Genomic DNA, 21,986 nt, shown 5'->3' with positions numbered 1-21,986 from the left:
AGGGTGGTGGTGGTTGTCAGGTTTTAGGGGTGCCACCCTGGCAACCCCCTTTGGCTTCTCCCCTGGTTTATATAGTCCACATGGAACAAGCAAGTCTTTCCTGCAATCCCAAACCCAAACCTAGCCTTAACCTAAACCCTATAATTATTTTTTAGAGGGGAAAATGGTCTACACAAGTCATTTTCTGGTAATTGACTACAAGTACACTTTAAATGATTACAGACACTCACTGCATATAGCGCATATCGTATGCACATATACACAAATGTATGTACACTCACAAAAAACACAGGCACACTGCCACCGCGTGCATGCACATACATACATAAACACAGCTGCAGCATGTGTGATAATGAGAGAATCCTTGGAGGGACCCGTCTGAACTGTGTTATATCATCTCCTTGGAAACACTCCACAGCTCTAAAATAAGAGTGTTTGGTCCCAGTCAGCTGCAGCGTGATGTCATCCATATAATTCCTACAATCAAGGGTGAAAAAAATCCAATGACATTTGAATGTACAAAGAACAGTGGTTTCCTTAAACATGGAGATTTTTGTGGCACTGACTAATTTAGGGCTCAGTCTGCAGCTAATCTCTGGCTAAGCAGAGTCATACCATAAACATGTTGCACCTGTCCCTCATTTTTTAAAGGGGATGGAAAGAGGGTAAGATGACCAAAACATTTACACATGCAAATAAATCAGAATGTGTCCTTGTTAGTGAACACTCTAGTTACCCTGATCCGTTATCATGTCTGGCAGTCTTCATTCATAAAATACTTGCCCACTGAATTTGTCAGTCCTGAGCATTACAAAGAGCCTGCATACGACAATTCAACGAAAGTGGACCAGTCCATGAGTTCACAGGGACATCCAGGTGTGTCTCACCATTCCAATGAGTTTAACTGAGCTACTGACTTAATTGCATTAGATGTTCCCTCCCACCCCTTCAGCCCCCACTCTGCTGAGGCTAGTATTACTACCTCCACATCTGGACAGGGTAGTTTCACAGTACATTTAAGCTTTTATAATAGAACCATATGCAGGCAAAAAGAAAAGATTTCTTATTATAATGTACATTTTCACAAAATAGTTTAATTTTGAGATCAACACTGACAGTATCTCTCTACTAGTTTCAACAGCTGTTGCAACTAACATGTTTAATAAGGAGGTTGACTTGTAGTGGCCTTTCATTTTGTGTGACTGGAAGGTTGTGAAAATAAAAGCATGTGAAGATGATTGTGTCACACTTGGTTTGCAAAAGCCTAAAATTGGCTGGATCTGCTCTGTTTCCCTGGCAATAGCTTTATTTAAACCAACATCTGAGTGCTGGTGTATGTGTGCGTCTTTGTGAAGACCTGAATGAAACATTTTGGAAGTCTTCTGAATTAACACCTGTTTCAGTCTGACAGCATGCATCAAGGTGAGGTGATTTTGTCTTGAAATTCAGAACTCTGTGTTACACTCATATAATGCAGCCCACACATAGACTCGAAGCCAATTGAAACATGGAGTCCAATACCCAAAGCATTTCAAAGGCATAGACGTCACTTTATGTCTTTTGATCAACTGAGAAACAAGATCGATTTCCCAGTCTCAGATTTCTTTCGCTAGTTGCAGATCTGGAACTTTGTGGGGTCTCACCGACCTACATCTGAATACATACCACAGCATTATGCACTTGATCAGATTATCAATGTTAGACCGTATCGGTTTTATCAGTCACTTCTAGAACAGGAAGACTCACACACACACACACACAGACACACACACACAAACACACACACACACACACACTACTAAATGCACACACTGAATGTAGAGGTTCCAGTTTCAAGTCCCTCAGTATCCCCTAACAAAGTTCATATAGGCCTACATACTTTCCTCCATCCTCATCTCTCTTCTCCCTTTCTCCGTATATAACAATTTTCCTGAGCCACAAATATGCTTAATTAGAAAAGGGTACACACAGTGAAACACTGCAGTGCAAATAGTGCATCAGTTGTCTGATCTTTGCAAAGAAAAAGCAAAAGCAAATTCTCTTTACTAATTAAACTTGATCTAAGCTCTGCTGCATTTTTCAAACTTTCATTTTGAAATGTTGTTGTGAAAGAAACTTTAATGTATTTTTGAGGCTTTAAGTGGTGCTTTTGAATTGGGCTGCATTATATTGAAAGGCTTTTCTAAAAATATGCCTCTGTCATGTAGGGGTCAACAAAACACAAGCAATCTCTGCTTTCTGTACGCCATCTCTGCTTCCATTTGTCACTCACTATGTGGCTCTAGACGTTACCAGAATTTCATTAAAGCAAAAAGGGTCAAGTAATTTGTCCACAGAGTCCGAGTTAAGGAGTTTATTTTGCATTCCCACCTCCATGGACAAAAATTGCAAAGTGATTTAGTAGAATTTGAGTAGACAAACTTACTTATTTTTAAAGTAGATAAATTGTAATTTTATGAGAAACAGTCTTGTCTTCCAATTCAAATAAAGCATAATCAGAAAATGCTGCTTGGTTTATAAGTGTCATTTGAAGTCATTTATGACTCCTTAGAGCCATAAAGTAGATGAAATCACACTGTTGAATCCTACATTACATTACTATCATTTGGCAGACGCTTTTATCTAAAGCAAATTATGTTACATTACCACTCTTCGCAGAGGGGGGAGCAATTGAGGGTCAGGTGCCTTGCTCAGGGGCAGCTCGGCAGGGACTCAAACTGGCGACCCTCCGGTTCCCAAGCTGAAGCTCTACCCACTGAGCTACTGCCTCCTCTACCACTTCTACTATGATTCTATATGCTGATGCCTCTCCTATGTTTTTCTCTGTCAGCCTGCCTCAATTCCAGTTGTAAACCCCCCCCCCTTCCTCTCTCTGTCTCTCTCTCTGTCTGTGGCAGGCAGCTCTCTCAGTGATGTGAGCTCCCTGGCATTTGAGGCAGCCAGCCATTACAGCATGGAACGTACTGAGGCCAACCAGAGCCCTATGTTACCCAAGAGCAAAATCATAGATAGATTTTATTTATTATTTCCTTTGAGATAATCTTTATTTATCGTGGCTTGTCCTGTTAAAATTTGTCATCTGTTTCACGACAGGCCCACAATGTTGATTGCAGTTTTGGACACTTAACAGTAAATTGATTTAAGTAACCTTTGTAACCTGGCGCATTTATGCATTTTGCTTTTGTCTCAATGATTATAGAACGGCAAACTGTTGCTTTCAAGTGGCCTCTGGAAGTGATCAGAGCGAACTAGTCTGGACATAGCAGAGCAGGAGAGGCTGGTTAGGCTCATATAACCAGCCAGGGGAAAATACACAAGGAAAACACACTGGTAGGAAAGGATGGTGGCAGATGGAGGAGAAGAAAAATTGTTGCTACATTTAAGAAAGAGACAAACATGGTCAAATATTTGTAATATTAATGGTGTGATGACATCACATACTTTTATGTGGTCAATAATACGTATATGTGGATGTTTGGCATTCAGCTGGATTACTAATAAGTTGGAATAAGAACATTTAAAGGGGGACATATATATATTTCCATTTATAAGTGTATTTTTAATGTGCAAAAAACATGCATTGATTATTTTTTGTGGCAAAAATGGTAAACAAACAAAACAGACATCACTGCCATCTTATAGGCTAGGCTGGTGTGAACATGCCCCATCATCCATTGTGTATGACAGACCAGTGCACAATGTCTCACTCATAATCATTACTAGAACCTTCCCCCCTCACTCAGGTTAACTGTCCAGAAGATCCCACAAGGATGATTTTGCTCCTCTCCTTTTGAAATACCTGTCCAGACAAAGGCTTTATCATTGGTTATGAATAAACACAACGACTTCCATCCTCTTGGAGGATGGGATGCTGTAAGACAGAGTTAGATTTCCATAATTGCTTGAAACCATACTGGGTTAATTGTTATTAATGTGGATGAGATCTTACCCATTGTACTGCCACCATTCAAATGGCACCCAACATTGTTGTACCCTTGACATTACATGAAAATTAGTTGGTTAAACTAAACACCGAATGATCTTCTGAGAGCCTAGTCCAGAGGTCATGAGAGAACAGGGTGACAGATAACACACAGCTGCTCACTTCAGCAGGAGACCACATGACTGCAATTACTGGGCAACCATGAGAACATCACAATGAGTCACATACAAATCATGCATACAGAAAAAACCCGTTTTTCATTTTAGCCAGCCTGACAATTCGCTGAGGAAATGTCTAGATTAAAGAAAAGTGTCTTTATATTGCATTACTGAAAGCTTTCTCTTCCACTGGTATAAATCAAAATGTGCAGAATGGTCTGATACATGAGGCTGTAATATTCCATTGGTCATGAATCACACAGAATTAAAAAGTCAAACTAATGCAGACCAAAGTTTATAAATCTTGACCAACAATATAAAGATCAGAAATGTCTTGTCAGTGACTGGAAAGTGAATTAATTTCCTGATTAAGAGCATTTAAAACTAAAGGGCCCTTGCATATTTTAAGCTTTGCTGGCCTAAAAAAATAATATCAGTATGTGTGTGTGTGTGTGTGCTAAAAGTCACATCAAATACAAACTGCTTCAGAGAAAAATTCAAATTATAAATCAATACCATACACAGATGTTTCCTTTGTTGTGTTCAAAAATGCTGCCAGTCAAACAATATAGAAGAGATGACGACAGCTTCAGACACAGACAAATGAGATAAAAGTCACACAGACTTTTAATTTCCCTGCATTTGTTTCATTGTTTTACAACGTTCTGAGGGATGTCGACTCAAACAATAGCTTTTTACTATGTGTTTGAACCCAGTGCACCACCAGAGTGTTTGTGAGAAACTCTATCATAAAACGGGATATGAACGGAAAAACTAAGAGAGTGAGCACAGTTTTCAGCTGATGTCTTCCAGTTGTGTGACCTCTCTTTCCTTCTCCCTCTCTCGCTCTCTCACTCTTTTTTGGGTCTCTCTCCCTCTCCCGGTTTAATAAGGCCAGCTGTAGAGTCTGGCCCTCTTGGGAAACACAGTAGAGTGTGGCTGGAGCTCAGGCTGAATGAGCCTGAAATTGGGACTGGTGGTGGTAAAGGGGGGGGGCAAGTTGAGTGGCGAGCACTTCCGACCATTTTCCCCATGCGATACACCAAACAGTCTGGAGACCTGGCAGGCTGCCGCTCTGCTCACTCTCCCCTCTCCGTCTTCTTTCCCTCCCTCCCTCCCTCCTTCATTTCCTTCCTTTCCATCCCACTTTTCTTCCTCTGTCTCTCATCCAATCTTTTTCTTCATCTTTTCACCCCTCATCCTCATCCCTCTATCTTTTCTTCCTTTTCCTCCCCGATTCTTGTGTCTTGTGCGTGAAGGAAAGCAGACGATTACTTATGGTAATGACCCTCTGCAGACGTCTACTCGGTGGCACCATAACAAGTCCAGGAACGCTTTTCCTTTCTCCACCTTCTATCGCTTTCCGGGACAGACTAAGACTAAAACGACTGTCCAAGGAATAGGATAAATTGCCCTCTCTCTCTGTCTGTCTCTCTCTCTCTCTCTCTCTCCAACCCCCTCTTTCCCTTTAGACGCCTGGTCTGTGGCACCATATTGGGTCCAGACTTGCTTCCGAGTTTTGACAGGTCCCTGACCCACGCCAGAATGGTTCAGCTGGGTTGGGACTTGGTGGGGGGCGGGGGGACTGTGAGTGCACATGTACGTGTGTGTGTGTGTGTGTGTGTGTGTGTGTGTGTGTGTGTGTGTGTGTGTGTGTGTGTGTGTGTGTGTGAGCGAGAGAGAGAGAGAGAGAGAGAGAGAGAGAGAGAGAGAGTGAGGTTAGGGCTGGCTAAGTTGGTGGGTGTTTTTCATCAGACTAATGAATAATACGTCTGAGCTGAGAGAAGAGTATCGGGCGAGAGGAGAGGCGGAGGAGAGCAGAGGGGGGAGGAGAGGGGAGGGGTAATGACTATCAGATGGTGTTATACTACTGTGCTGCTGCTGCTCCTGCTGCTGCCTCTTTAAAGGGGAACAGCACTCTGTTTGAAAATTCACATTGAACTTTTGCAACCCCCTGATAACTCCATCCTAACGTTAGATAAGTAACAATCGTCGTACTTCGGATGAGGCACAAGTGGCAACAAAGGGATGAAAGTGTGTGAGTGTTTGGCTCTACAGAAGGTGTAGTGATAGAAGTTGGATTCACAGCCGTACTGTCAACTAAATCCTTCACCTCCAAACATATGATTTGCATTTAGAGCTGCAATTCTGTACTGTTTTGCTTTTTTAAAACAAACGTTTACTATTACTACATCCCACAATACAGCCGAGTATCATTAAGGACAAAAAGCAACACATTTCCACAATTTCAAACACATTCAGTTCAACAGAGCAGCCACATGAAAGAGCTTCATGGAACATCTAGAACGTTCTATGCTCTCCGTTCTTCCAGTAAGAATTACAGACCGTTTCTAAAGTGGACAGTTTGACTTGTCATAGTGAAAGAACAGGTGCAACTAATAACATTAATGATGGCTCTGTTCCATTTATTGAAGGTGTGCCAGCATGCACAACACCACAGCCCTTGAACTGACACACAGAAATGGAATGCAGCCATTATGACAACGGTCTGGTTTCTGTAATCGTGTTGCTGTGTTATATTCGGTCTAAGTTTAACTTTCTGAAGCTGGTCCATCTTTAATACAGTTTTCCAGTGCAGTGTTTATATCACGTCTCATTTAATTTAGGTGTAACTGACAACCATCATTCTCAAATACATTCATATTCTGTGTTATTATCTAAACTCCATGGTTTGTGTTGTGGACTTGGGTCAACATTTTATGTAGGTTTATGTAAATCCAACCATTGCTCCTCTGTAATGTAGCTGTTTCCTTTTCATACAACATTCTTCTGGCAAATGAAGCCATGTGTGATTATGAAAAGACTAAAAGCTTATATAATACCAACTCAAATGTTTTCTGGCCTGCAGGCATCAATTGAGAGAGAAATGGATACTGTGTTATACCAGCCACAGGCTCCTGGGAGATGCAAATCACAGGACGATCATGCTAATGCATGTAATGATGGACCACAGCATGTGAAGCTGAAGTCTACAGCAACACACCTTCAGCAGGCAAAATATGCTGGTGCTGAACACAATAATACATTTAATCAGTAGTCAGAGTGTTTGGCTGGTGAGCTCCAATCTGTGTGTGAAAAATAACAGCAAATTGTTTAGACAAAAATAAATTGCCGTCGCGTTTTCAGTTGTGTTCATTAATTCAGATTTTTGTGACCACAGTGCTTGAACAAGATTTATCTCCATTGGTGAGATTTGAATTCTTTTAAAATGTTGTTTTTTTGACTGATGATCCAGCAGATTGCGCAATACACAGTCCACGTCTCTTAGTCTCTTTATCTTTCTTTGTCTATCTTAGAATCTCAATTGGGTTCTAGAAACATTGGGTACCTTTTCAATAAGCAATTTTATTTCAATAAAAACAATTATTTAAAGTATTTTATAATTTCTCCGGTTTTCTCCGGATGGATGAGGTGAACACACAAACACCAGTATTTATTGTTACTTTGCATGTCCAGCATGATGAACTGTGTAATTTCCACAGTGAATGTATTTAATTGTTATTGTGAGACCTGAAGCCACAATCAACTGATTAGTATCTAGTTTGGAAAAAGGCAGCGACAGTGTTTGTCACCAAACCCAAAATGCTTTCCTTGTATTTCTGAACCATTTATAATGTCATGGGGAACGTTCTGGAATTGCCCGTACTGTTATTTTTATTACAGCATTCAGACACTAGAATCCCCACCTAGCACTCGCCTGCCCCTCAGTCCATTTCCTCCATCCTGACCGCCTCAAGCACTTCCTGTCTGTAATCAACCACTGCGACCAAGATTGGCCTCCATTCATATATTCAATACCACAGCATAAACACAGACTGAGATTGAAGGGTGCAGATAGAGATAGACGTGACAGAGGGAAGGAGCACGATGGACAGAGCAGGAAAGGGAGAGAAAGAAGTCAGAAGAGAGAGATGAACGCTGACTGTAACGCTGAGTAACCCAGACAGATTATTCAGAGAGCAATTAGTCTTCAGCAGGAGTTTACTGTTGCCAATCTACACAAAAGTAGAACACCGGCGATGGCAGCCTTGTGTAGAGTTTTCAATAATGCACAATAGATCATTAGCAAGTACAGAGTTGAATGTGACACACACACACACACACACACACACACACACTGCACATCTGAAACCGGACAAGAAATTCCAAGTAATTCAGTCCACTGGGAATTAGATTTATACTGTGTTATCAAGCCAAAGATTGTGGTGAACTATGTTAGTGTGGTGTCACCGTTTACTGTATCTAAATCTTTTAAAATTTACGCCCTGTCACACATGATTAATTTGTACCTGTGAATCACTTTTATTCTGCGCTGTCTCCTATTTGTTTTTCTCACTCCTATCTCTCCCCTCTTCTCTCCATACTCCCCTCGCTGTCTCTTTTCATTGTTTCTGGTCTTTGAGAAGAAGACAGATTGTTGTAGGGAGTGTAAGTGAGTAAAGTAGCAGCTCCCTTACTATAAACCCCTGAGCCTCCCTGTAATCACCAAAACACTCCACCCAAAAAACAATTCCCCGGAGGTTAAACTAGTTGCAGGCCCTTCAATGTCATAGCTATTATAGATAAAAGGTTTTGGCCGTGGCTGAATAAGTCGGTTCCTTCAGCTCCGGCCACGAGCCCAGCCTGAAACTTCAGCTTCCAGCGCTGCGGCCGACTGCCTCCAAGCCTGCTGTCAAGGGACAAACAGCACAGAGGGGGAGGCCGGGGAAGGAAAAGAAGACACAAGGAGAAAGGCAAACTCTTACTTCACCACTCAAGCTTCTCAGCTTCTTGCTGTCAAGAACCAGGTTGAAGAAAATATCAGTTTTTGCAGTCCTGAGCCCAAGTTGAAGCTCTAGTCTGTTTGAAAGAATGCTGTCAGATGAAGCGAGACAAAGAAAATGGAAACATGGGGTACAAGAAAAAAATAAGGAAATTGGAGATATCCTCATTGTTGACTTTTTAATCTCTCTCTTGATACTTTAGTTTTGTTTGCAACAAATAAAATAAAACTGCCTTATTATCTGTTTCCAGATCATAGAACTCAATCGACCCACAAATCCAATAAAACAACAACTGGTCTAATGCAGGTCTAAATCACTAGTCTAGTCTAAGTTTAAGGCATAAGTGATATTATGTGTATATTGATATTGATAACAATGTGGATTCTAACGTAAAACCACCAAGCAAATGAGGATGATGCAAGTTCTGTTTTTGGGTGTATTTCCACTGAAACATGGTGGTGAGCAGCCAAAACAAACTCCCGCTGATGGTTTGCCTCTTGCCTCCGGTCTCTCTGGCCTGCTTCTAGACAGCAGCCCAGGGACCCTCGCAGCTCAAAGGGAGGAGCAGAGGAGCCCGTGAACCCTCCCATCGGCTATAAGACCACAGCCAGACGGAAACACTCAAACAGCAGGCACACGTGGAGCGCCGAGCACAGAGAGACAGAGAGAGGGAGACGCAGAGTGAGACTTAGAGACACACGCAGAAAGTTTCAGTCAAACTGTGGCCACAGACCAGACGTCTGTTTTTGCTACTGGGACTCAAAGAGATAATTACAGAAACAAAAGCCTCAGAGTTTTAGGGACAGCAAGAAAAAAGAAGAATCCGACAACCATCTTACTTTTCATCATGCTCTTATGATTTCATACCTTCTCCCAAAGGATTAACGAACTGAAGGAAGAGTTGCTCTTTGGGATGTGAACTGTTTGCTATATGAACTAAGAGTGAACAACGAGAAGGACCTGAAACCTGCAGACACCTGTGACGACTAGGAGGACTCTGAAAGTTGATGCTTAGTGACTTGTTAGAAAGTAAGACTCTGTCAGCATCATAGGGGGCCAAACACTAAATCGACTGGCTTGACAAATTTTGCAAAGTAGAGTAGTTGAAGGAAACCTGCAAGTTAGAGGGTACGACAACTTGAGCTGAGGACACTCCAACTTTCTTCACCAAAGTTCAATAATTAAACAGTGAACATTAGCAACTACATTTTGTCTGGATAGACTAGCGGCTGTCAGACCATCGTTGTGGTGAAGATGACATTCGCCATGTTGCGCACGGTGCCTCCCGCAGGTCGCTTCTTATACGGCGACATCGCCCTTCTTTCCGAAGATGACGACGAGAATGGCAGCGAGGGGTCAGGCTCAGAGGAGAGGAACACCAACTCTGCCGGATTCCGTTTATCATCTTCCTCCCCCTCTGCCTTTCACATCAAGATGAGCAGGAAGAGGAAAATGTGTGCAGGAATCGGGGTTGTAGGTGGAGGAGGCCTTGTGGAGAGACTGGGACCCCCAGGATCATCTCCCCCTATTATGGTGGAGGGCCGCCAGAGGACTGCGGCCAACGCACGCGAGCGAGATCGCACCAATTCTGTCAACACGGCCTTCACAGCGCTGCGTACACTCATCCCCACTGAGCCTGCAGACAGGTACATCATGGAACACTGCATCACAGCATGTCGTCCCATGTGCTCATAACATTATCATTTTTTGAATGAAATCATAAAAATTCTGTTCAAATTCTAGCTCTTGGTAAAACGCATGTTAAAATGTATAATTTTATAGAGACATGCCTGTCAGTCACTGCATGTGGAGTGAATATCTCTTCTAAATGATGTGAGACAGATGGTTGGTCCAGACTATAATGAAATACGCATCACAAACATCATCATTTTGAGCTTAACCATGAAGATTTTAATTAAATGAAATAAATATTTTAAGGATGTCTTTTATTAATATGAATACATCTCTTCATTCAACGATTAGGAAGCTGTCAAAGATCGAGACGTTACGATTGGCCAGCAGCTACATCAGTCATCTGGGAAACGTGTTGCTTCTGGGTGAAGTTCATGATGGACAGCCCTGCCACGCCCCCTCACCACCGTTCTTCCACGTTAACTCCTCCCCTACCCGAGGATCCGACCAATCGACTCAGCCGAAGCACATCTGTACTTTCTGCCTCAGCAATCAGAGGAAAATGGTGAGCGGACAAAACTAATGAGCGACAAACAAATCAATGAAAGAAATTAATATCAGTTGTATCAATAAGCACTCCAATAACATTATCGCTTCACTTAAGGGTCAAATCAGAACTAGAATAAAGACAAATGGATTAGAGCATAACCTCATCAAATTAAGGAAGCTTGAAAGAGTATAAACAAAGCACTATAACCACCGGAAGAAATATTGAATCTTTGTTTGGGAAACTTTGTGGTAGTTTGAGGTTAATTTGGTGTTTAAAGCTGAACTGAGATCAGTGACTTTGGCTATAAAGCAGACTGGCCCTGAGGGACTTTAAAAGGGGGAACTCTTTAAAGTCCTCTTCTGGGGTGAAGGACTGTGTGTTATTGTTCTGTTGGGGGTTATTTTGAGCAGGTGGCTTGAAGAGTCAGGGTGGTTCATGAAACTCAGTGGATTACAGTGACTCTGGGTTCTAATGGAGGCTTTTAGAGTGAGAGAATGAGGCACAAAGTCAGACACTTTCAGAGTAAACACCATACAAAGTGTGCTCGGCCATCTAACCCCAACTACTGTGTATTTATACTTTCTTTTGTCTTCAAAGTTGAATTTAAAGTAATGCTTTCTTTAGGATCTGTTCAGGATTTATGAGCGCGTCCATGAAATGCATCCAAAACCAGTGTGTACTTTCAAAATGTCAAAAATGCACTGATGCCAGACTTAACATGAGTAGGTTTTAATCATAATCCTAGAAGAACCGGGGTTGAATACAGAGTGTGGATACTGTGTGTTACATGGTGAGTACAGAGGTGGTGTTGTCGCTATATTACATTACATTACGATCATTTGGCTGACGCTTTTATCCAAAGCGACTTACATTACATTACATTACCACCCTTTGCAGAGGGGGGAGCAATTGAGGGTTCGGTGCCTTGCTCAGGGGCACCTCGGCAAGGACTTGAACCAACGACCCTCCGGTTCCCAAGCGGAAGCTCTACCCACTGAGCTACTGCCTCCCACCTGTAAAAGAGAATTTCGCTACAATATTCAAAGCCACAAAGTCTGATTTAGAGACATATTGTATTCCCTTTAAGTCAGAGTAGTATTCGCTGCACTTTTAACACATTTCCTTCATTGCTGCACTGTTATTCTAGACCCTGAGAGAGATACAGAGCACAACCAGGTCCAGTTCAGGGTTCAGCTCACTTTTGATTTAATCAACTCAGGAAATGGACGTAATCAGAAACACCCTCAGCTCAAGAAAGCTGTCAGTCTGATGAGAAATAATGGCCAACAACGATTCTGTCTTTGGCAGATTCATTAGATTTCTATCTTTATATTCATTTGATTGAAATCAAACCAAAGTCGTTCCAGCGTGGACTTCAACCAAAACTACCAGGCAGATGATATAGAGGTGAGGTCCACTCCACTTTCTCCCTCTAACCTCGCTGCTGCCCATTTAGCAGGATTTATGGGTAAGGAGCTGACATCTGGCAGACTCCCCCATTACCCCAGCAGTGTGTGAAAGCTAATACCCTCCTCAGTGTCTAAACCCAAAGACCCTTTAGCTGGGGGATAACCTGAGTCTCCGCAGTGTGTCTCTCCTGCCTCCCCTCAACCTCTGTGAGTGAAAGCCTAGACGTCCTTGGTGTCTAAACCCAGACACCCTCAGCTGGGAGATGACTGGCCTGAAACCTGCTCTCTCTCTCTCTCTCTCTCTCTCTCTCTCTCTCTCTCTCTCTCTCTCTCTCTCTCTCTTTTTGCCTCATTCTGTCTAATATCTTTCTTATCCTCCTCCTTCATTTTCCTCATTTACACTCACATACGTCCGCCCCACTTTCTCCTCGTTCTCCTTGCCCCCCGCTCTCTAGTCCCCCCCGCCCCCCTTCCCAACTCTCCCTGGGCTCTGTGGGTTTGCATATCGATCAGCCCGGTGGAGGTCAGAGCTGTCAGTAGGAGCTGTGTAATACTATCTGCTGCTGTCAACTCAGCACTGCAGATGCATGACTGACCTGTAAATGCATGCTGGGGAGCAAACACTTCTTAGAGTTTGTCATGTCCAGAGCCTCAAACTGAGCAACATTGGCTGCTTTGAATTACTTATATTCCATCCTGTTTAACAATAGCGACATTATGCTTTACTAGCTCAGGAACATTATCATTATTTATTAGTTTTCTTGTGCTTGATACACTTTGAATGGTCACTGAAAGAGCATTTATTGTTTTTATGAAGTGTACTAATGAGGTGAGAGCCATTATCCATAACGTATCTCCTTACATGGATCCATATGTGTCAAAACATAGAAGGTGATAGAGGAAATGATTGTGCAGAAGAGACAACTCAGCTTAAGAAAGATATCACAGTTTACACATTCAGAAACATTTTATTGAAACATTTCACTAATGTCGAACTTGCTTATATGCAATGTATGATCTTCAATATCACCTCAGCTCATATTCCTTTACCGAATTGACATTCAAGGCTTGTTGATGCTGGATGCACTTTTTCCCAATGAAGTACTTGGAAGCTCTTCAAGCATAAGAGAGCCCAAATAGTTAAAAGTCTGATCGGCAGAAGTCGAGGCATTTCATTTTCCTTGGAAAAGTGGCCCTACAGTGTGTTTAAGTGGGCTAAAGGGCAGAATCAGCGCTGTGATTACGGAGAGGAAACGATTGTGAAGGTAAAATGAGACGTTCTGTCCTGAGAGCTCTCTTTGTATGTTTTCATGGTCATTGAGGTTCATCACAGCTGTCAAGATTGCTTAGACCAGCCACCTCAATTATGCTTATTTCCAATGTGCGAGAGGGTAAAAGTGAGAAAAATATATGCTCATTTCCTCTTATTATGTATGTATACGGTATAACAATTTCAAAACAAACAGTCTTGATAGTAATGATCACAGCACAGAGTGTGCTAAACCGTTTCAGATTATGCATTCAATTCAAAGCTGCAAGATTTATTTATACTGCACACTTCTGCACTCTTGATCCAAAGCTGAAAATGTGATTTGAATCCATACAGTAGGGAAGGATGAATAATGAGTTCTTCTTATTCGTCAGACAGTGAGTTTCCTGATAGTGAAAATACTTCAACAATAATAAAGATTTTGCAACTTTTCATTTGGTTCTGTTTAAAGAAAGTATTTAGAGGCAGTTGAAGGAGCAGCATGGAAAAACTCCACCTTGCACACAGTAGAGGTCTGTTCTGTGTTAGTGCTGTTACCTTTTCTCTTTCTCAGAGGTTGTTCAGTAAAGCAACGTAGGAAATTAAACCTAAAAAAAAAAAAATCTTGATCAGTAGCCAAACCTTTCCTTGTATGTTTCATGGCACAATTGTGACTCTGTGGTGGGGCGATGGCAGCAGAGGAGGAGTGCAGCCTGTGATACCTGCACTATGATATGATGGGGCACTTGTGATGGCTCCATCTGTAAATGAGATGCACAGGGCCCAGGGTGGACGAGTGAGGGGTTCAAATCCCTGTGCTGTCCGGCTGATTGATGCAGACATCCTGTGCTATAGGCCTCTCTTCCTCTGCTGACCGGTGCAACTGTCACGTGTTTGCTTCAAACCTATAGAGAAAACTGAAACAACCCTTTAAATGATCGCATCTCTTTTTATTATATTAACATAATCCCGAAAAGCAGGAAAACGACTTTGCATTCATTGTAAATGACCTGTAAACACTTGAGTTGAAGTACATATGTATTTGTCCCCAGCATACTGTGAGAAATGACAGAATGGTGGCAGTGTCATTTTAATGAGAGAGGTTGAGATGATGTTTACTCAGTAATTCTACAATACAATATAAAAACAGAAAAGCATTTTTTTTTAAATGTACTAATCTGTCTACTTTGACGTCTAGAGGCCACAGCACTTGGAGCATTTTTATAGAAACCTCTGCAATTGTGGCTTATTTCTTTTGGCCAGACGCAGGGATCGGGTCAATTCCATTCAATGACAAATGTAAATAGAAACGGCAATTCATTTGCCAATAACAGCAATCATTCTCTGCTTTTTCCTTATAGGCTGGATGTCAGAGGGTTTTGAAGCCAAACTTTTTCCAATATTTGAATTTAAAGATATTCATTTATCAAAAGGAAAGACAACGGAAGATTTGTGTAGAAACAAAATGAAAATCTGGCAAGAGAGAGACTATTAATGCATCCCCTCCTCAGCAGCAAAGGAGCAGATTGTTTCAGTATCATTTGTTTGCTTCAAAGCTCAGCATATAGCTCTTTAGGGATCAATAACGTCAGTCCAGTTAACAAGCAGCTAATTTCAACTTCAAGGACTTTATTTATGTGGAAAACTCTGAATGAGTTGTATATTTAGGTCAGTGGCAAATATACCAAATGCTGTATATTGTTCCTATCATTGTAAATAGTTCTGATTTAAATCAGGACTGCAGTAAAACATTTATATGGGATTATTTTTTGGGTGGCTGGAAAGCAGGGCGGGTGGAAAGACAGCAAAGAAACGCACCGATACATCTGCAGTATCTCTACTTTGAACCTGTGTGTGTGTGAGAGGGAAAGAGCAATACAAAATGTCTACATGGCTTTATGAGTGAATGATGGAAAGTGCATATGTGTATAGCTGAGCATAAGTGTTGCATGTGGGTGTGTGTGTGTGTGCGAGAGAAGAGTGTATTCATGTTTATGTGACTTTATATTAAACAGCATATGTTCATATATACACATGAGGGTGTGGATGTGGACGTGTGTGTGTTTATTGCAGTGTGTATGACATGGGGAGAAGTTTTCTCAGTGTCCATGTACAGAATTAGAGACTCTCATGCGCACACACACAGACACACACACACACACACACACACACACACACACACACACACACACACACACACACACACACACACACACACACACACACACACACACACACACACACACACGGTCCCTATGTCTGGAAGTCATTGGCAGCGTCGAGCGGAGCAACAAATGAGCTAATTGTTCTGTAAATGATTTATCCTCTGGTGAGGCCTGTACAGCCAGTGTTTAATTCAGCTGCTGCTATTAGAAACACATTGACTTTGGGCTTTGATGGTGATGTTAAAGAAGCCTGGAAACCACTCTCTGTGAAACGCCCTCTCTGCTTACACACACTCACACCCTCACATATGGCACATACACACACACACGAGCGATCATAGAAACACACACACACACACACCCACACACACACACACACACAGGCCTCAAATATAGTCACACACAGAGATACAGACAGTTTTATCTCCGACAATAAACCGTCTGAGGCTTGAACCTCTGTGATTGCTCATTTAAGGGTTGCTGGATCAAAACTCTGCTTTCAACGCCTTCGAAACTAATGGCCTGCAGGAAGTTGGGGAATCAGAAGTGGAGGAGGTAGAGACAGGGCGAGTGAGAGAGAGTGAGAGAGACTCAGTGGGATAATCAGCTTGGCTATTTATCCTCCGGTTTGGACAGTTGGTTTTCGACTGTGCTGAAACGACACTTTGGTTCTTTATAAAGATCAAATGAACCGTGCACCTAAGAGAGCTTTACTGCGTGGATTGGACACTAATGACTGTGGTTTTACACTCATTTGGTTATTAGTCTGTTTTTACTGGAAAAAAGCATTACGTCACTTGGGTGCGTAAAGTAGAGGTCATAGACAAAAACTAAATTACCGTCATTTACTGATAATATTGCTGCTGACTAGACGTTAAAGGTTCATGCGTCATTTTTGAGACATGAAAGGAACCCAAAGCTTCTTCAGTTTGGTCCTCATTTCAGACTATGCTAATGAGATGCGTTGACGTTTACTAATAATTTGTGCGCAATATTTCAAATATATTCATGCCCACGTTTGCGCTGCATGCATGTGTGTGTGTGTGTCTGTGTGTGACTGTGCGCCTGCATGCGTGGACCTGTCTGTAAGCCCGCAGCACAGATGGAAGCAGTTAAACTCTAATTTAACACCAGCAGAAGAAGTCGGGTCAGATAACTAACAAAATCTATTAGCAAAACTATCATTCTGTTGTCGTTTAGTCATTAGGGGAAAGGGCGGATCAAATTAAAAACAAAACGACACCAAACTGGGCTGCGAGAGAGGCTAATCTAAAAGAGATCTACAACACAGGAACAGCAAACCGGCGAGGAAGAAGCTTGAATAACGCAGTTTCTTAAAGCACTGAAACTAATGACATATTGGCTACTGCAGAGTCCACATGTCAGCACTGATGATTAAGTGCTGGTTAGAGTGTGATGTAGCAGAATGACATCATCAGACTGGTGATAATGAATTGTGGGGATACTTAAACGTTGACAATTGCATCTGAGTCAGACATCAATCACGTATTAAGCCTTAAAGATGCTTATTGGCTTCTTTGGTGAGTTAATATGCTTCATTTAAATCTCTACATAAGTCCGATGTGTTACTTATTGTCTCGTTTGAATCTATATTCGACGATCATTGCTGCAGACTTTCCTGCTCTCATGAATAATCATCTGTCCTGCACACTTGGGAATGCACATTTTCATATATTCACTCCATAAAATCATCTGTAAGCTTAAGGAATATTGCCAGTTTTCATTTCATGCTCGAATACCAATCTCCTTATATGATTGTCGGGCCAGTACCCAAGTGGAATTATTTTTTCCAACCAGTCATTCCTCTCTTCACGCAGCCAGAAACTAAATTAGATGTTTGTATTTGACAGAACGGCTTAACGCAGGAAAAGAGAGTGTGCATGGAAAATCCAGTTATAGGTATAGGAGCAGCCCGGCTTGAATTTAGGAAAAACACAGTTGATAATACGCGGTGGAGAGAGTGTTTACTATCTTCATATTAAAGCTAAGACAGACCCCCTTTCAGCTTAATAAAACAATAATATTGTTCCAGCGTGGAAATATCATTACTTCGTATCTAACGTAAACATCATCATATTAGTGTCGGACAAATCACACCCTGGAGAATAGAGTGGTATGTCTGCGTGTGTGTGTGGATGTTTGTGTGTGTGGGTGTGTTTGGAGAGCGAGAGAGAGGGTGAGAGAAAGAGAGAGCAGAGTTGTCGACCGACCATACGCTATTAGTGTTGGGGGGGCGATTGTTTTGACTACCAGGCCTGGCTCAAAGCTCAAAGCCCCCTCCTCCTGTTTTGACTAAACCAGTGAGACTCCAGCTGAACCGCCCTCACCAAAGCTCCGTCCACAGCTGCACAGTTTCCTAACCCAGCAATCGCTCAGGACGCAAGCTGAGGTGCAGCGTTATTCCTATAGTGGATTCCCACAGGTCAGGAACAGGAGAATTTAATTTAGCTCATTGTGACCCACTGTGAGGTCAAGTAACTTCTTCTTCTTTTATCTACCTTTGTTGAACACACTTATTGTAAGTCGCTTTGGATAAAAGCGTCTGCTAAATGACCGTAATGTAATGTAATGTAATGTAACTGAGTTTGGTTTGTGGGTAAATAGAAGCATATAGTAGAAATTGCTTCTATTTGCACACTTTGTCATTCTAGTTTACCAAAAAGGATTTCTGTTCACTGTCTTGTAGAGCTTTCTGACCTTTTTAGTTTCATTGCCTCACTTTTACTGATGCTTTTAATGATTACCTTAAATTAAAAACCCTTACGCATCCTCTTACGCATCCAAAACCATAACATCCACAATTCATGTCTTACATCTCTGGAGATTTGACTTAATGAATTGAAATTGACTCGAAATACCTCAGTGTGAAACCACATTTAACTGTTCATTCATGGAAATAAGACAGTGGAAGCAGAAAGAAAGGATTCGTCACAAAGATCCGGTTTCAAACATATTTAGACTCGTACTTGCACTGAAACTAAAATGAGTGTTTACATTAACCTGCAAATGTATCCAACAAAAATAATGATGTTGTTGAATGTCCAGCCAATAGGAATCCAATAATTCCCCTGCACACCCAGTCCAGCTGGAACGAGACGCAATTCTCAATAATAATCGTCTCTCTGTCTCCTTGCACTCACCTCCGTAAGTAGGAAGACGGCTTCCTGTCCAACTCCGGTGATCTCACTCTCATTACTGCTTGATACCCCTCCAAACACCTACCCACCTTTGTTGATGTCAGTCGAAGACATTTTTCCAAACACCTACACCTTGTGAGTAGTCGGAGAGGAAATGTGTAACAGGTGTGCAACTGATGAGAAGAAGAGGGAGGGGGAGGGGGGGGAGCACAGCGATACGAGAAGGGAGAGAAAAGTCAAGAGAGGACGGGAATGGAAAGGACTTCTTGGTCCAAGTGAAGATAAAGCTTTCGCAATCACGGGAGTCCGAAAAATTTTAGTTTTTAGTTTAACTTTAATTTCCATAAAGGGAATAAAGACAAGAAATACACAACAACATGTACAACTGAATTAGAAGTAAAAGCTTGATGCTAGTTGTCAGTTCTGGGTTTATTTTTGGCACCTGAGGCCTGAAACATAATTACCAAAGCAGAGATGAGTGAGGGACTTCTTCTTCACGTGTTACATACCTTTTTTAATGCTCTGTTTGATAGCGTGATAAAAAATCCCACGACTGCTGCTTAAGTGGTAGATGGTCGGCGAACCGAGCAGAGCGGAGCAGAGGTGAGCTAAGGAGGGAAAATGTGATGTTATTTTCCTGGCCAGATAGAGAAAGTTCCCTCACCAGCCAGGAAATACAGACTGCACCGCTGCGATACACAGATAAACCAGCTGAATATCACACAGGACAGCTGAGAGTGACGCTGTTCAGAGAGTTACGCAACCACACAAATGCTCAACCCTGTTTGAGGACAATGTACAGCATGTTTGTGTTTGATTGTGGAATCAAATCCTCTGTTCTTCAGCTTGATCAGTGTTGCAATGGTGGACTTCAGTATTGAATCATTGGTGTTCCTCTGTTTCTCTCTTGCAGAACAAAGACAGAGACAGGAAGACGGCCATCAGAAGCTAACAATGAGGACGCCACATGGAGAGGATGCTCGTCCAATTCCCAGGACTGTGACAGCGCTTTCAGTGATTTTTCAGTGACTTTAGTAGAGCATCTTGAAGACTTCCGTTGCTGTTGACTGTTGAAGACTTTTAACACTTGTGATACTTTTTCAAAGACTTCCCAACGACTCCTATAGCACTTCCCAGGACTTTTTCAAGGAACTTTACAATGCATTTAACAACAACCTTTAACTAAAAAAAAAAGTGATTATAAAGGCCTTTCACCTGCTTATCACGAACATGAAGAACATTTTAACACTTATAAGGGACTTTTTACTGTATTTGTTCAAAGACTGGTTGACTCAGACTATGAGTCGAAAGGGTTTATGGCACATGATTGAAACAAACACACAAACCCTTAAGAAAAAAAGACAAATTTGTATTCATCAAAAGCTGTGTGTTATTGTGTAAACTGAAATATAAATGTATATTTATGTGATATAACATTATATAATGAAACTATGTTATTTAACGGGCATATCACATTCTGGACAAATATTGTGGATCACTTCGGTACGAATCATTGACTGTTAACACAATTGATGTCATTTCTTGGGACAAAGACATGCTGGAACATCAGTGGTATTGGTTTTTCTAATAAGCATTATAAATAATGCCTCTTAATGCTGGAAAATAACTCAAGTAGACCAATAAGTGTTTGTATATCTGGAAGTACATTTCATTAAAACGTTGGTGGTATTCAACAGATTGTATTGTGAACCGCATCCTAATCCTTTGGCTCCAGTTCCAAACAATAAACATTCTAGAACGTTCCCATTGTGAAACAAAAGCAGAAGTGAACTGAGATACTTTGATATAAAACGGCAACACTTTTTCATTCAGGCATCTATAGAAAATGGATCATTGTAAACGCTTCAGATGAATTCCTTTCTGTTCACTACAGAGCAGTGAGCAGTAAGTGGAATTTCACAGTGGCTACACCTGCACCTTACATCAGTTTAAATAACTCACCCCAACTCATCTTCACTGATCTGTCTCTCTCTCTCTCTCTCTCTCGCTCACACACACACACACACACACACACACACACACACACACACACACACACACACACACACACACACACTCCTGCCTTCCACTTTTATTATCTCTGTTGGGGCACCCATCTGTACACAGTGCCTTTGTGCTGACCAGAGATCAGACGGAGGAGGGAGTGGGAGACGGGGGGAGAGGTGGACAGGAGGGATTTGAAGGAGCAGAGGAAAGGCGAGCAGAAGAAGAGAGAGAAAGAGAAAAAATGAATTGAATCTGCAGGTATGGCTACTTGGACATCTGCCTGTGTCCCCTTGCTGTCCTCTTCTTTACCTTTCCACATGCTCTTTCTCTCATCTCCTCCTCTCCTCCTCTGCTCTTCCTCTCTTTTCCCTGGAGTGCCACTGGCCAGAGTCTGGCTTGTGATGGCTTTCCAGCCTGTTTAACCACATACCATCTATCTATCTATCTATCTATCTATCTATCTATCTATCTATCTATCTATCTATCTATCTATCTATCTATCTACAGTATATACTGTATCTATCATGCTACTTAATATTTTCCTTCTTTCTCCTCTTTGTTTTCCTATCTATTCTTTCCACTGTCTCGCTCTTTCAGCATCTCTCAATCCCAATTTTCTGTTTCCACTGACACATCTGTCCAGAGCCTTTATGGAAAACGATCAGGGCATTAGAGATGTGGAATGTTGCCCTGCTTTTTTTTAATAATATATTTTCTCATTTTTGATCATAGATGGTTTCTCTCTCCCGCTGCCCATCATATAATACATATACTTTACCATAACTGTGGTATTCAACACAGCACATTTGGATAGAGTTAGATGAATTGGTTCTATGTAACAAGCATGCAAGTAAACACATGACAAGTAGCAATTGCCTGGAAATGTTTCCTGAAATAGGCGATATGATCCTACGCTCCTTATCTCATATTA

General features: G+C 41.7%; 1 protein-coding gene across 1 annotated transcript; it reads left to right on the top strand.

The window, feature by feature from the left end:
• The first annotated feature begins 9,528 nt into the window (after positions 1-9,528).
• On the top strand, positions 9,529-20,705 carry LOC143000969 (basic helix-loop-helix transcription factor scleraxis-like). The gene is made up of 3 exons (XM_076150490.1): positions 9,529-10,531; positions 10,869-11,082; positions 19,962-20,705. Exons 1-3 carry the CDS (start codon positions 10,140-10,142, stop codon positions 19,998-20,000), a joined length of 645 nt encoding a protein of 214 aa, XP_076006605.1. The 5' UTR covers positions 9,529-10,139; the 3' UTR covers positions 20,001-20,705.
• The last annotated feature ends 1,281 nt before the right edge of the window (positions 20,706-21,986 follow it).

This window comes from Genypterus blacodes, unplaced genomic scaffold (genome assembly GCF_046128005.1).
Source record: "Genypterus blacodes isolate CSIRO-AG114 ecotype Tasmania unplaced genomic scaffold, CSIRO-AGI_Gbla_v1 ptg000052l_1, whole genome shotgun sequence".
NCBI classification, from domain to species: Eukaryota; Metazoa; Chordata; class Actinopteri; order Ophidiiformes; family Ophidiidae; genus Genypterus; species Genypterus blacodes.
Note: the sequence above shows the minus strand (reverse complement) of the source record. Positions and strands in the feature narration are given on the sequence as shown.